At 43.5% G+C, this 16,299-nt stretch overlaps 1 protein-coding gene across 13 annotated transcripts in view; it reads right to left on the reverse strand.

Moving 5' to 3' along the window:
- The window catches only part of Cdk5rap2 (CDK5 regulatory subunit associated protein 2), a 194,033-nt gene that overhangs the window by 56,215 nt on the left and 121,519 nt on the right, over positions 1–16,299 (reverse strand). For 7 of the 13 annotated variants that reach the window (XM_076564380.1, XM_076564378.1, XM_076564374.1 and 4 more), the window contains 2 exons: positions 11,856–12,040; positions 2,774–3,212 (listed from right to left, as the gene is read on the reverse strand). In XM_076564380.1, coding sequence (XP_076420495.1) covers positions 2,774–3,212; positions 11,856–12,040 — 624 coding nt within the window. The remainder of the gene's footprint in view (positions 1–2,773; positions 3,213–11,855; positions 12,041–16,299) is intronic. The other 6 variants (XM_076564372.1, XM_076564381.1, XM_076564376.1 and 3 more) reach the window with 1 other exon arrangement.

The following is a 16,299-nucleotide window of genomic DNA, read 5'->3' on the forward strand; positions in this document are numbered from 1 at the left end:
GGAAGTAAAAACACTTGATCACACAAACATCTGCATGAGTAGCAAAGAAATGCATAATATCCAAAATAAAATGTGAAATAGCCATACCCCAGAATGCTACGTGGTGAAAAAACAAAGGAAGAACTATCTCTTACTGCAATATGAAAGAACGCTGAAAGCATTATGTTGAGTGGAAAAGCTAGTCACATATTGCAGGATTCTACTATAGGAAATGTTCAAGACCAGAGGTAGATTTTAGTGGCTGCTTAGCACTTGGGATGGGAGGGTGGGAGACTGGTTTGACTACTAAGGAGTACAGGACTTGCTTAGGGAATTATGGAAATGTTCCATCATGCTTGTTCTCAAAGAACCAAGATGTCAAACAGCTACTTAAACATCATTCAGCAAAAAGACTCAGGGGTCAAAGTAGCTCTTCAGATTCCAAGGCTGTTAGGAAAAGTGAGATGCTTTCTGTTCTGGAGTTCCAAGGAAGAGAAGAGAAAATGTTCAAGGACAAGGGTAGTCTGAGGAAGTGAGAGGAACCACTCGGGAGGAGGTAAATGCCTCAGCAGAGGACTGGGAAATAACAGTCAAATTCTTGGTTCTGGGTTTCCACCAATCTTTATTCTTGGACCCAAATCTGTGTGTCATATGGCAGCAAAGAAGAGATCTGAAGTGTACAAATGCCAAAGCCTATTTGAAGATGGAAGACTGCCAACAGTCAGCCTAACACAAGTTCTGAAATAACACCACATAAAACGCTGCCGTATGGACTGGAGCAGTCCCACCTACCATCGCTATTAATGAAGGCAGACTGTAAGGCCTTACTTAGGAATGGAATTCACATGTTCTGAGCTCTTGCCACATAGCCACACTGCTCTAGGCACATGCATTCTTTCCTCACTGTGCTTCCATATAGCCTGGGAATTGGGGTTGCATTGATCCCATTCAAGGTACTGAGAGAGGTAAGGTAGGCAGCCAGGCCTGATACAAGCATAAGTTTATCTATAAAGTCCTCTATAACCATGTAACAAGCAGGCTATCTGGTCTCTGCCTCACTCTTAGGCTGCAATGATATTCTTTTTAACTAGATACCAGACTTCTGGCTTAAGTCACTGGATTACCAGTTCTGCCACTACCAAAGCCACAAAGGAAGCCAATGTCTGCCTTCCTCTGAAGCCAAGCAAGCAACTACCCCCTCTCCACTTGCCAACTGAGGCATTCTGGTCAGGTCTCTAAGTCTTGTGGCACTGTGTATCTTCTTATGTACAATGATTGTAATACCTACTCATATTTGTTGAAAAAAAATTAAGTCAGATAATATAGGGAACTCAGCAGAATCCTCGGTACATACAGATGATAAATATAAGTAAATGATAAAATTTTCTTTGTTCTGAAAACATGGCAAAAATAATTTTATTTGAAAATAAAATTAACATATTTGGAAAAATTAAGTCCATTCAATTATCCAATTTCCTAAACACAGGATGGTATCTATCACACATCAGAAAAAAGCAAACAAGAAAGCAAACAAAAAAGAAAAAAAAATAACCCTACCTAGTTTTCCTAATACAAACTGAAGGAGCTGGGGCAAACAAGAGCAATTCTACTCCAGCCAACCTGAACAAATTTGCATTTTGAGTACCATTAATATAATGGCAGTATATATATATTTTTGTTTTAGTCTCTACTGATATCTTTAGAAAACCCTTTTCTAGAAATTACAGTTTTGGTGCATAATTTAAAACAATCAAAAGCAATTTTGCTAATGATAGATCTAACTCTGTTTGGTAGGCACAAAAGCAGTAATTTAGTGGTCAGAAAATAAACTTAATTCTCCATTCTGATGCTATGAAGCAGTGTGTACAGTTGATTTCTATGCGACAAAACAACCATCAGCAGCAAGCATCCCACAGCCTTCACTAAAGGTATCAGAATCATGACCCCTTCCTTCTCCATCAGAACACATCTCTGTTACAGAGATTCTCAACACCAACCCTCACTCCCAAAGGACTGTAATGTAGGTCTAATCATGCACTGACAAGAAAGTCTGGTACTTAATCATCTGGCCTGTGGACTGTGCTTACAGCTCACAGAGCAGCTCAGAGAGAACACCAGCACACACACATTCACTCAGCAAAACCAGATCTCTCTATTTTAGACCACTGTGGCTAGAGGGCAGCTTGACAGGGATCAGGGGTGGTCTTTCAGGCAGACACAGTGCGTGCCCCAGCCTCGGCCCTTTACTTTAGGCTGGCTAACCCTGAGGGCTCAGAATCTGGTATCCAATAGAAATAAAGCTCTCAGAATGATGTCTCCCATCCAAAGCCCTCCTAAAACAGAAGCCAGGCTCTCATCCTCTAAAGTTGAGTTGTTACAATTTTACTGCAACATGCTAATGGAAATGTCCTTCAGTAGATATAAACTCTGGTCCAATGGAATCTTAAACAGCCATCATGGGGAAACATCCTACTTCATAAAACCAAAGAGAAAGTTGCAGGCAGATAGATAAACAGAATTCCATGTGTGTTTTTCCTAGTGAAAACACAAAAGTATCCTGGTAAATAAGATAGGGCTGGGGTCAGAGTAAAAAGTGGGAGGAGAGGAAGAAGGGGGCAGAGAAGAGGAGAGGAGAGGCCTGGAGATAGAGGCTGGGGACAACACAGGAAAAGGAAGCTGCCAGACTTGGCCTTCACAGAAACAGAAAATGCGGTGGCATTGAACGTGATTTTTTAAAACTTTTTTGTTATTGTTGTTTAAGGTAAATACATAATTACTATATACAAAACCTTACCTTGTTGATTGTACTGGAGAAGGAGAAGGGAGTGGCCTGTAGCCCTGGCATCTCAGACAAGGCCTCTGACTCAGGGTCAGTGTTGAAAATGGCCTCTTCTGGTTTCTCTTCCCAAGCTTCTCTCTTGCTTTCAGATTTGAATCCATGTGGGGTGTCCTCTATGGTGATAGTTTGCACTGAGGCATTCTTCACCTCCATCTTGGCTTCGTCACCTGTCTTTACTAGCCAGGTTCCCCATGTTGACTTGAGTTCATTGCGTGACTTGGAGAATGAGTTGTCTGGGAAGGAATGGCCAAGTTCATCTCTCAACTGAACAGCTACTTGATGAAGTGCCTTCTGAGCTTTACTATCAAGGTGATCTCCAGGAAGACCCTGCTGCGCCAAGCATATTCGTTCAAAAAGCAAGGCACCGAGTGCTTTCAGAAGATCCGGCCTGTTTCTCCAAAAGAAGACAGCAGGAGAATCAGCCTCCTGCTTCAGCTTCATCGACAACCCAGCCTCCCAAGTTTCCCCCCACCAATCCCGTCCAGATTCGACCTACATTAAACATAGTAAGCTCCCAAATATGCCAGGAACCATGACAATCATCTGATCTCATGCAACCTCACAACACCCAAACAAGACAGATATTACCTTGTTGAGTTCATGGATAATGTCACACAGGTACAAAGCCAATTAAGTGGACCACATGAATATATAAAAGGGGGCTGGCCTAGGAAGGTGCACATGGGATCACAGGATGCCCATGGCAATAATAGGGTGCCCTACTCCATGACATTGGCCCCATTCCCACGTTCAGTACATAATATTGGCTTTGGATGAACTGTGCCAACCTGGATATTCCATGGGTGACCTGATCCATCTTGCTGTATAACGGGTGCTCAATAAACAGATTTTAATGAAGGGATGCTTCATAACAAGCATGGAGATAGAGCACAAAGTACATTGCTTTGAAGGCTGTGCTAGTTGTTTTTGTCAAATTGACACAATCTAGGGTCATTTGAGAAGAGAGAATCTCAATTGAGAATATGCCCCTTCAGATCGGCCTATAGTCAAGCCTGTGGGGGCATTTTCTTGACTGATAGGGAGGGACCCAGCCCACTGTGGGCAGTGCCATCCCTGGGCAGTGATCGTGGAATGTATAACAAAGCAGCCTGAGCAAGCCAGTAAGCATCATTACTCCATGGTCTCTGCTTAGATTCCTGTCTTGCTTTCTCGGATGATGGACCTGTAAGCCAAATAAACACCATGCTCCCCAAGTTGCTTTTGGACAAGGTCTTTTTCAAAGCAATAGAAAGCAAACTTGGAAAAGGACAAATAAAAATGGCTTCAGGGGTTGACAGTACTGCTCGGAGACCGAGCAATTGCTTAGCATGTGCAAGGCTCTCAATTTGACCCCAGCCAGAAAATAAATTCAAATAAATAAATGAATAAACAAACAAATGAAATGGCTCCAAACTCTACGTGACTCTTTGACAGGAAGGTAAATTTCCTTCCACAGAAGAGCAAGATTAAAGGAGCAATGAGGATTAAAAGAGATAGTATCCAGGCAGCAGATGTTCTTCACTGTCCCTTGTCATGTGCCCTTGTCCCACCTCTGATAGTAGCTGAAGCTGCGTGGACAGTGGAGACATAGCAGGTCCCACTTCAAGCACCCTATGCTTCTCTGCTGCCCTGGAACTCTTTCCAAAGCTGAGCCAGCCAGCAAGACAGGCTGGAGTGGAAAGAGCTGAGATCTCTGAGCTGAGAGCTGTGATATGAATGTCCTAGCTTCCATCCTGAGGACAGAAGCCCAGGCTAAGCTGCCCAGCTGCCCAGCTGCCCACACCAACCATCTTCACTGACATCCTGCTCCCCTACACAAGTCTGAGTCTCTGGCTCTGCTTTTCAGGGACTTGGAGTAAAGCCAGCATGGGAAGCAGCCAGGATGGTTCTGGTCTGGCACATGCTCCTTTGTGTGCTGAACACTGTACTGGCAGAAGGGCTCCAGCAAAGATGTCAACTCATGCTAGAAAGGGGTGGTAAATAAGAGACTAATCTACAAGGCAGTGGTGAGTCACAGGGGAACTGAATGGTGGTGTAAGCATGACACTGCGATGAACAGTCATGGTCACTCTGCGGTGAAGAAAAAAGTAAGGCTAGGAAGTAGGCAGGGGACACAGGAAGATCTCACATGCCACATCGTGCTGAGCAAAGGACAGGCCTCTTCACAAACGGACTTCAGAAAGGTGAAGAGCTACTGTGTAAAGGAGAGATTTCCCGTCAAGATGGTGCTGTAACACACGTGTGCTCCTTCCACTCTCATCCACTCACAGAAATAACAGCAGGCAGCTATACACAACAAGAGGTGCACCACAGGGCTCAATACACAACAAGAGGGCACAAGAGGACACAAAACCAAAGATTCCAAAACGGAAACACAGCCTGGAACTGCGGTGGGGGGTAACAACAGATACACAAAGTCACCCTCAGGGCAGAAACAAATCTGACAGAAGTTATAGGCCCCAAAGGGCCAAGCTGAGACAACTTCAGTATTCTCACCCTAGGAGACTAAAGGTGTGGGTGGTTAATAAACACAAACTAAATTTGCAGGTAAAATCCTGTCTTTAAAAAGACAACAATCAAGCAGGCAAAATGGCTTAGTAAGTAAGAAAGCTTGTTCTCTGCACCCATGTAAAAATACAGGCATGGATGCATGGGCGTGTAATGCAAGCACTGGAGAGCAGAGATAGGTGTACACCAAGAGCTCACTGCCAGCCACAATAACTGAAAAGGTGAGCTTCCAGCTCAATGACAGGCCTTTGTCTCAGAGCAATGAGGCAGACAGTAACAGAGGAAAGCATCTTACTCTGTGTTCCACATGTGTGCTTACAGGCACACATACCTGCTTGATACATGTACCACACACCACACCCACATATACATATGAATATGCCAAAAATGACTACTAAGAAATCAGAAAATTCATATCCAAGAGAACAGAAAGCAATCTATTGAAGAATACAGAAAAGGGTTTAAGATTTCTTTTTATTTTGTGTGTGTGTCTATTTTTGTTTTATGTCTATGCAGCAAGGCATGCAGTCCCTGCAGAAGCCAGAAGAGGGTGTCAAATCCTCTGGAACTGTAGTTACAGACAGATCTGAACTGCTAAAAGGATGCTGGAAGAGCAGCAGGTACTCTTAATTTCTGAGCCATCCCTCCAGCCCCTCCCCTACACACCAAGAATAAAGCTTAAATCACTGACAAAATAAAGAAAGAAAACAAAAGGATGGAGCACAGGTGAAACAGTTAGAGAATTGAGAGAAAGTGCTCCAGTCAAGGGTTGGTCTAGGAGCTGTGACTGCCTTCTAGAAGGGCCCCTCAGGTAGAGGTGAGCTCACGCAGTCACAGAGACGCCTTTGTGTTACTGTTCTTGCCTTTTCCACTCAGTTTCTCCTTACTGCTTTATTTCATGAAATCTTGTGAGAAAGATATATCCAGCCTCCCTCTGATGTCAGTCCACCTTCTCAACATGGCCTCTGCAGACAGCAGTAAGGCCCACCTCATTTCCAGAGTCACACAGTCTAGATCAAGGGAGTGAATTCAACTCAAAATTTAAAAATTAAAAGCAAAATGTATGCTGCACCACTCACTTCTGGTGTGAAATCATTTAGACTACACAGACCACCTTAAAGCTATAATAAACCTCGACTTTAAAAATATTTCTGGTATTCTTAGTATCAGAACTAAATTTTCCTTTTTTTCCTTTTCGTTCTTAATATAGGTAAGAAATAATGACAACTGCTAGTCAGCTAGTCAAAGGAGGACAATCACTCATCACCAAACAACACACAATAAAACCTAAGAAAAAGACTTGACAAATGGGTAGTAAACAGTGGCAATGGAGGCCACTGCAATATACTAAAGTGGTGGCTATTCAATCAAACATTTCAAGTGTTGCTTGGCTGGAAATGGGAACAGTGAATTCATTAAGCTGTCTCTGTAGTCAGGACCTTCGGATTGGCGTGGTCCAAGGGTCTCATCTGAAAGCCTGGGCGGTACTCTTCTACACCCTCCTGAGCATCTGTGCCAAGCAGAAGGTATAAAGAAGGCACTGACATTTACTAAGCACTTGCCATGTGTCAGGTCCTTTAAATACACAACATCCTCACAGGCTGTGAGACCAGATGAAGAAACAGGCTCAAAGAGAAACAAGCTCCCAGCCAAGTGGCAGAGCAAAGATTAAAACCCAGCCCTTTCTGACTCCAAGAGAGCTCTAACTCTTTCTGGCTTCCCAAACATAGCCTTTGCTGCACTGTGGAATGCTCAACTATCTGCCATTCATTCAAATACTGACTGGATACTTTCCATTCTTCCAAAGAGGAATGGACATGCCATTGAGGCAAAGACAGACACAGCCGTGCATACAGTGATAGCTAAATCAATGCATAGTACTTATGATATAATGTAAGTATTATGAATGAGAAGGAAGGAGAGAAGAAATCTAGCAGAAAGTGTACACATTGGATCTCTTTAAATCAAGTAGTCAGGAGGAACCTCTCCACAAAGCTGACTGCTCACTCAGGATCTGCTGATTGTACATTTTGGTGAGTCTATCACAGTAGAAACAACACTAGCTACCAGAGCCCCCTTTAAGAACAAGCTTGGTCAGTGTGGCTGAGGCCCAGCAAACACAAGTGTGGCTGATAAAGATGGAGAAATAGCAGAGGTTGGGTCAAGAAGCTCTGATCTGACTGTGACAGTGGGGACCCACTAAAAGGTGTTAACATACAAGAGATGTAATCTGACATAAGTCTGAAAAAGACCCTGGCTACTCTATGGAGACTGGACTACAGAAAGCAGAAATGAGAACAGGAAGGGAAATAAGAAGGCTGCACAGCTGCAGAAGTCCAAACAAGAGATGTTAGCAGTGAGAAGGTAAGAGTGGAGATGAGAAGGGACTGATTTAGGGCTATAATCTGAGGCGTGACTGTGAGGACTCGCTGCGGGCTTTAGGGACTGAGGAGCGTGCACTTTGGGCTACAGCTATTAGGCAACGTGGACATAAACATGACTAATACTAGAAAGCAGCAGAGTGGCACCACGTGGGTCTTAGGTCAGCACTGAAATGTCTGATCCACAGACAGGAGGAGGTGTCCAGCACACAGCTGGCTGTTAGGATCATGATGCAGAAATCAGAGCCACGTAGCCCATTTAACGTCAGGAAGGAGTGGAGGCATGGAGAAAGAAAGGGGCCGAGTCCCTGGCTCTGGGACACACCAGTGTCCTTTAACAGAGGAGGCAGAGAGGGAGAGAGGGCAGGGAGGTGAAAAGAAACAGCAGCCAGGGAGAAGGGCAGCTGCTGCTCAAGGCTGGCAATGGATTTCCCAGTTTAGAAACTGTTACCGACTGGATAGAGGCAAAGGCTGTGAAGGCTCTTATGATGGTGTAGAGAATGGGAGAGGGTGGAAGCTGTGAATATCAGCAATTCTTTTGAGAATTTTACCTCAAATGAGAACAAAGAAATTGGACAGTAGCTGAAATGGATGTGAAATCAGAAGGGAAGGAGGCACTCTTCCCAAACGTCTAATATCAGGTGTGTCTCATGCTTATGAAAATGACTCAGAAAAAAAGGCAAAAAAGAAAGGGGGGGGGAGTTCAGAAGAGACAGGGAGCTAGGAGGTCAGAAGTGAAGTCACAAGGGGAGGCCTGTTCTTGGATAGCAGCAGGGATACTTCTAGTCCACCCTAGAAAAGGCAGTTTGCAGTTGACCGTCAAACAGGGGCTCGGATGTGATTGCTTCTATCTGTTTAGTGACTAATGAAATGGACGGGTCCTCAGTTAGTGGGACAGGAAAAAAGAGAACCTGAAAAATAGTTCAGTGATTGCCACAGTAAGTGCCAGGCACACAGGCCCTAGAGACACGGGTAATACGAGCTGCTAGCCAAGGCTGGGGTGCAACAGAGCCCTGAAACAAAGGCTACTCTGAGATTTGTTCTCAGTACCAATATGCTGTGTGGCATCTTGCCTATGCAGAGAAGGCAAGGCAAGAACAGCACAAACAGCTAAGAAGTGGGCTACCAGATACATGGCTAGCGGAAACGCACAGCTAGGTAGAATAACACATTGCATGTTTAAATGCCTATCAGCAGCACTGTGATGCCTGAATGGGAGGAGGCTGTCACAATGATCCTGGAGAAAATGATGGCAGGCTAGGGCTAGAGAAGCAGCCTAGGTTTTGGAGGTGGATACCAGAACACCAGAGAGATCCCTGGACTTTTAGGGTAGGATCCTTTCTAGAACCCCCAAGTTTCTATTCCCTCTGAACTATAAAATGTACCTCCAAACACTAGCCAATATTCTCCCCGACAACCTAATCCTAGTCCGGTCCCTTTGGCCACTTCTCCAGTGCCATCTTTAGACTCCCTGCCAGCCTCACATTCTGGTGGATCTACACCTATCTCTCAACTATGCCCACAGGTACAAATCAGATCTTCTGCGGTCAGTTGGAACTCAAAATTGTATGAGCCTTTCAAAAACAATTCTTAAGCATACCTAGTACTCCTCTTTCATATTTTTACAATTTTTCAGCTATCAACTATCACTTGACATTGAACTAAAGACACCAAAAACTTTTGATGAAGAAATTCTGAATCACGCCTCTAGAGGGTAAACTGGAAACATGTAAGGCAAGGACTTGGAATCCACAGAAGGTGAATGCCAAGGAAAAGGAAAGGGAGCATTGCTCATTCCACAAGGCAGGCTGCCCTGGCCTTCTCACACCACCACCAACAGTGAGTTGCTCAGTTGGGAAAGTGCACAACAACTAATGAGCCATTTCCTGATCATTTCTGGCAGACAAGTGGAGTCAGTCACTCTGGAGTCTCTCCATTTTCACAGTCCCTCCAGGTAGACGGCTAGAAAGTAGAAAGTCTCAAAGGCTGAGGAGAAGTCTTAGGCCTAAGTCTATCAAAGTTTGCACTGGGGTCATCAGACACTGGCTTGGTAATAAATAGAGACACACATCATTAGCTGGCTGGTGTACCTGCTGCATATGGTATTCATAAAATCTTCCCTGGGCTGAGTGGCAAAGGGTGGAATTAATAGGAAAGGTATTTAGGAAAAAAAAAAAGTCTTACTATGTAGCCCAAGCAGTCATCAAACTCACTGGCACACTCACCCTTGCAACACAAGGCCTGAGCAGCAACAGTCACAAAACTTTACTTAGTGCTATAGATATACTCCAGATTTATTATTTTATTTCATCTTTATAAGATTCCTAGGCGGTAAGTACCATCATCTCTAGGAATGAAGAAATCAAGATGGAGACAGATGGCACAGATCTGAATGGCAGAGCCAGACAAGAGCTCTGTTCAAAGACACCCCCGCCCCCACCAAGAGCAACACAAACATTTCACTCCTAGAAGGAATTTCTAGGCATAGGACTAGTATTGCCCTGACCAAGGAAAATATTGAATATCTCCTACTCCCCCATTCCCAGAAAATTCTCCAATGACAAAGGGAATGCTGGGTCCAAAATGTTACCTTTCCCCCATCTTTGTGAAAAGATTACTGGCCACAGCATGTAAAGCTGAGCCTGTAAAGTAGCTAACCAGGGCCTGGTCTAGAGCATGTATACAAGTCAGGCCTTCAATAGGGCCTTGGAACCATGACCAAACCATCATGGGTTCAGTAGTACACAGGGAAGAATAGTGTTCAAAAACGAAGGTTAGGTAGAGTTAGGCCTCTTTTTCTAACACGAGCTGTAGCTGCTAGTAGCTGGGAAGTGTATAGGACAGGCAAGTGCAAGAGAAAGCAGGTACCCACGTATAAACATCATGTTTGCTTTCAGTGTTGGCTCATAAGGGGCTTTCTCTAAAACCATAATTAGGTTGGAATTTTTACAACTCGTGAGATTAAGAATACTAATTTTGAAGACTTGTGATGAGTGATCACATGCTTTTCTGACAACTAGCTGGAATAGAAAAGCTTGTTCACTAGAAGCAAGCACATATCTCCCAAACTACCTTGTTTTCACCACAGTCCCCAGTTCACAGTTCCATTTGGTCCTACAAGATCTGGGGGCAGTGGTACCTTTTACCTCAAACTTTACAAGGTTGGTTATCCAGAAACTCTCTAGTCTTGAGAACCAACTAAGATTGTTCAATTCCCTTTGAAGATGAAGTAGTTATGTCTCTCCAGAGGACTCATACTCAGAAAATGTTAGGTATCAGGGATTAAGAGGTTGGGCCTCATCAAGCTTGCCAAAACCAGAATGTTCCAGTTTTCTTTTCAGCAGAAAGGTCCCACAAGGCTTAGTAATGCAATGATGTAAGGAAGACTAGGGTGTCTGGCTCTTGCCAAGAGTTAAAGCGGTAGCAACTTGTGTTTTTCTGCCTGTATCAGAACTGAGAACTTTGGTTGAGATACACCTCACACTAGTCAATTTTCCTATTTTTTTCCTTAGTCTACCCAGCAACCCTGAGAAGCAGTCAGAGAAACTGAGATAATGAGAAAAACCAGCACAGCTCTTACTGGCTTCAAAGCCCAAGCAGCTGCCATGGATGGTCTAGAAGGAATATGAAAGGGAAAACAGCTCATAAAAGACTGATTTATAAAATACAAACATATCTAATGTTTCTCCTTCTTTGTGTCAGGAACACGGCCTGTAGTATTTCCCCACATAGGAACAGCTCCCAGCAGATACAATGAGAAAAGAATTTAGTTCAAGCTCAACATAAAACAGCGGAGTCACGACTGCAATGGTGTTTCTAAGCTGATGCCAAAACAGGAGGAGATGCCAGGAGGGCTGACTCCTCTAGTTCTCGACAGCCAGGCAGCTTTCTGAGACTCTCAGGAATAATTTTAAGGGAAAGCTTTATCTCACCTCTTTGTAATGGGCCTGAATGTGGCTCTGCTCAAGTCCCCTCACAGCCACCAGCACGCAGTCTAATTACTTAATTGCACGACTGGCAAGATTCTTACACAGCCATTTCAGGAGCTCTCGGGTACCCTGCACACCACCACCTGAGTCCATTTAACAAAGTGAGTATATTCTTCCTCAAACCTCCTCAAACAACGAGGTACCTGGGCCCATGTCTACCTGGATTCCAGCGAAACTGTGGCCTTCTTTTGGAAGAAAGTGTCAAGCATGCGTAGGAGCTCGTCTTCCAGGCTCTGGTCTCTAGGGATACCAGGTGTGGGAACCCCATCATGGCCTAAAATACTGGAATCCATGTGTCTTAAATATCCATTTTTGCAGCCACCCTTGGCATAGTCCTCCATGATCTGCAAATGAAAGTGTTTGGTTAGACAGAGGAATATAGAGAATGGGAAGGATAGGCGGATAAGAAAGGGATACAGGCGAGTGAGAACTGGTCCACAGGCAGGGACAAGGAAGGAAAGGGAGGATGCAGGCCTGCGAGTCCATACATTCACATTCATGTTAAGAAAGGGAGGCATTTGTATCACTTTCCTTAGCCTCAATTTTCTTACTCTAAAGTGGTACCATATCTCTTGCTATGGTTCAGAGAATAAAATAAGATGGCCAAGTTAGGGTAAGTGTCTGACTCACTACAGGAGCCCTCTGGATGCGTATTCTCCCATCCCATAAGTCCACTCCTTGGAAATTCTTCCTAAGAAGAATGTGGAATGAATGTCCTCCATCATGCTTTGGATAGTTATATGTTTCATATAACATCATTGCTTAGATTATAGACACATACATTATTATTACTCTACTGACACATAGTAATTAACAGGGATTTGATATATCTCATTAGGAGGGTGGAGAGTTCGTAATTCCCATGGAGATGTTATTTACAAATCTACCTTCCTGGGTCACTGGGGTTCCCAGAGGAGCATTACCACAGAGACTTCTAGTTAAAGCCTGTTCTGGGCATGTCCAGAGATGGTACAATTAGCATCCTCTCTCCCCTATCCAAAGCTGTAAATTTTCTCAACCAGTCTATAAATAACTCCTCTTGACTTCATTACTGTTAGTGATATACACATATTAGCCATCACTCTATCTCTCCACACTGGAAAAATGATTAATATTTTTTTAAATGGAAGACAAGATTCACACAAATGAGCTGTTATTTATAGGATCTTTTTTTGTCACCAATCTAGTTATTAAATCCATCAAATAAGTAATCTCCAAAAAAGGAAAAAAATTAGACTATAGTAATAAAAGCAGAAATTATTATTATTTGCTGAGTACTTACTGTATGTCCTTTGGTTTCAGTATCAGAGAGATCCTTCCCAGAAGGTTAGTTAAGGAAGGAAAACAGAGAGTGGAGTGACATGGCCAAGGCTCAAAACCAGGTTCATGGGATTCCAAAGCCCCCATTTCCATTGCTTTGTGTTCCAAAACTATCCATATCAGCTATTGGCCACTCATGACTCTTGTGAATGTGGATACCTTGAAGACCAAACGTTCCACACCTTACAGCACCCACCTCTTACTATATCCAATCAATCCACATCCAACCACATCTAAATATTTAAGGTTCTTTTAAACTTGGAGATTGTTTAGTCCAATTGTTCAGTAGCAATGTGACTAGAAGATTCTATATGGATGGGCTTAATGACCAGAGTAATACTGAGCTAGGGTATAAGGATCAAGAGATTGCAGAGAGACACTCCATTCCGTCAAGGAACACTTGCACTTCAATCTGATGACCTGATAGGTCATAAAAGTCCAGACACAAAGATTGCTATCCTACCTCCATCACTGGAGCCCTAATCTGTGCTCTAGATAAATCATCTCCTCTCAAAGGCCTCAGTTTTCAATACATAAAACGAACGGTAGATTAGCTCTTTAAATAATCTATTCAGGCCCAACAGCCAATTCTTACTATTCTATAACTACCCAGTCCTTATGTCCAGGTATGTTCCATGGCTGACTCCATCATCCACTTTATAACTTCTGATAAAAAAAGAAACCAGTTTCTCTGCTGCCCACTGGCATAAAGGAGAAACATAATACAGGGAGAATGAAGAGAAAATGGACTACAAATACTCCAGACTGCAAACTGACTTGGGCATGGTGAGCCAGAGTAAAGAGTAAACTATGTTTCTACCACATTACTCTGCTCCAAATGCTCTGGAAATGATTCTCATCATCTGCTTCAATTTTGATTGTGTCTTTATCCTCCTTGCTAGCCAGCAGCTATATGGAGCATGGATTAGGGTGAAAAATGCAATAACAACAACAAAAAAAGTGTCCAGCATGAATATGAACAAATCAGTGATGTCTTTTCTCAAAAAAAAAAAAAGCCAAACAGTCAAGAACAACAACAAAATACAAACAAACAAAGAAATGTCAAGCCATGAGATAAAAATTAGTTGAAGTCAGAGCTTCTGGCTATGGATAAATCCCCCCACAAAACAACTGGGGGCCTTTCCCTGGTCCTGCATGGTCTTCCTGTGAGGCTGAAAATTGAGCATGCTCTCTGTGGCCGCTGCCATTCTGCCTTTGCTAAATCCACTTTCAGATTATAGAAGGGTAACAAGATTTTTAAAAAATAGCTATTGATGGAACTGAAAATAGCAAAGAGCAAAAAAGCAGTAAATGAAATTTATGGTATACCCAAATTATTCATCACTCCTCCTATTTAGCCCAGGGAATAAACCTCTTGTTAGAATGTCACACATGTGAGATGGACAGTCCCAGTAACACTGTCATTTTGCTGACAAAAAGTCCTCATCTCCAGTGAGAAGAGTGTCAGGTTACTGATGATAACTTTACACTTTCGGAAATGAAGGACTTAAAAGAGACTGCATGAATCTGAAATGCCTTAAAAGCTATAAAGTCCCAGTGTTTCTGCATTCTGTGTTCCCTAGAATGGACAGTACAAAGTTCCCAGGAAAGCAAGAGTCCAACTCTTCAAACATCCAAAATTTTGGTCATAAGACATGAATTCCCTTGCAGTATGGAGGTGTGAGTATGGGAGAGATGGCCCCAACCCTCACAGCCTGTGGTTGATGGGAATGCTGGCCCCACCCCCTGCCTGGGCAGCATGCTAGAGCTGGCCCTGGTGGCATGTGTGTGGGAGAGCTGGCCCTGCTCTTTGCCTGTATTGGCACTAGGGTGAGCTGGGTCCTGCCCCTCATCAGGGTGGTGATGAAGAACTGGCTCTCATGGTATGGGTGAGGGACAGCTGGCCCCAATGGTGTGAATGTGGGAGAGCTGGTCCTGCCCCTTGCCAGCTATCAAAGCTAGGAGAGCTGGCCCAGAGGGAGAGCTGGCCCTGTTGGCATTGGCATAGGAGGGCAGGCGGGCTGACCAACTCAACTACCACCCGGTGCCAAGATTCAGGCCCAACATCTACTTCATCTAAGAACTATGGGAGCATATAAAAGGGCTGGTCCTGCAAAACCAAAGCTGTAGGATCTCCCTGACACAGGGCAACAACAGGATATCTGAAAGGAGTCTCAGTGGGGATCCGGTATTGATAGTGTAGTAGTAGCCTTGAACCAGATCAATGACTCATCGCAATGAACACTTACTTGCATGCAAAGCTGTTTGGGCAAAAGGGTACACTGGGTGACAAACCATGACACACTGCAGCTTCAAGGTGAGACATTTTTGGCTTTGGGTTTTTTTTTTTTTTTTAATTTTTATTTTTCATTTCTTAGGGGGGGGGGGAGTTGCAAGGCCAGAATGTGGATATGAAGGAATATGAAGGAACAGGGAGACGAGTGGGGTTGGGGTGCATGATATAAAATTCAAAGAATCAATAAAAAGTTAAAAAAAAAAAAGACCTATGAATTAACCAAGTAGAAACTAAGAGGCACTTTCCACATACACCAAGGCGGCCATGCCCAGTAAGGGTGTCAATCAAACCTATTCCAAAACTCACATGGAATCTCATGTTGCTGATGTATCACTTAGCTCAGGGTCACTTGTCAGGCAACTGTGTGTATGGGATACCTGTGGCTACATCCCAAGAGTTTTACCTTATGAGTTCCTATAATCAGTCAATTGCAATCGTAACTCTCCTGGCCTAGCTAAAATCCTCATCTTCCTCTTAGAGGAAGAACCTTGTTCTTCAGAAGAAACACAAACAAAACAAATTGATCTGGAATGTCACTTTATAGAAAGTTCTCAAGGCCAGGACACTCTCGCCTGCTACCTTTGAACTATGAAATCAAATAGATCTGCTGAATACAAACCACATCTACAATGCTACAAAGCATGAAACAGGCTGATGTGAACAAACTTTCTAAGATATAAAGTTTACAAAACTATTGAAGCAGCTTTCTCTATTGCCTTCTTAATTTTTCTTGAATCCTTGGCAGTAGAGACAAGGCATTAAGTTTTGCTATATATCCCTGTTTGGCCTGACTTAGTACACAGACCAGGCTGGCCTGGAATTTGTGTGGTCTGCCTGCCTTTGCCACCTGAATATTGGGATTAAGGGTGTGTACTCCTATGCCCTGTAGATATTCTTAGGAAATAAAGACCAAACAAGGGTACTAAACTTGTTTGTAGAAGCATAAAAATATTAAACTTACTCCTAGGTGCTCACTAAGAAAAAAAA

Source organism: Peromyscus maniculatus, chromosome 2 (genome assembly GCF_049852395.1).
Source record: "Peromyscus maniculatus bairdii isolate BWxNUB_F1_BW_parent chromosome 2, HU_Pman_BW_mat_3.1, whole genome shotgun sequence".
NCBI lineage: Eukaryota > Metazoa > Chordata > Mammalia > Rodentia > Cricetidae > Peromyscus > Peromyscus maniculatus.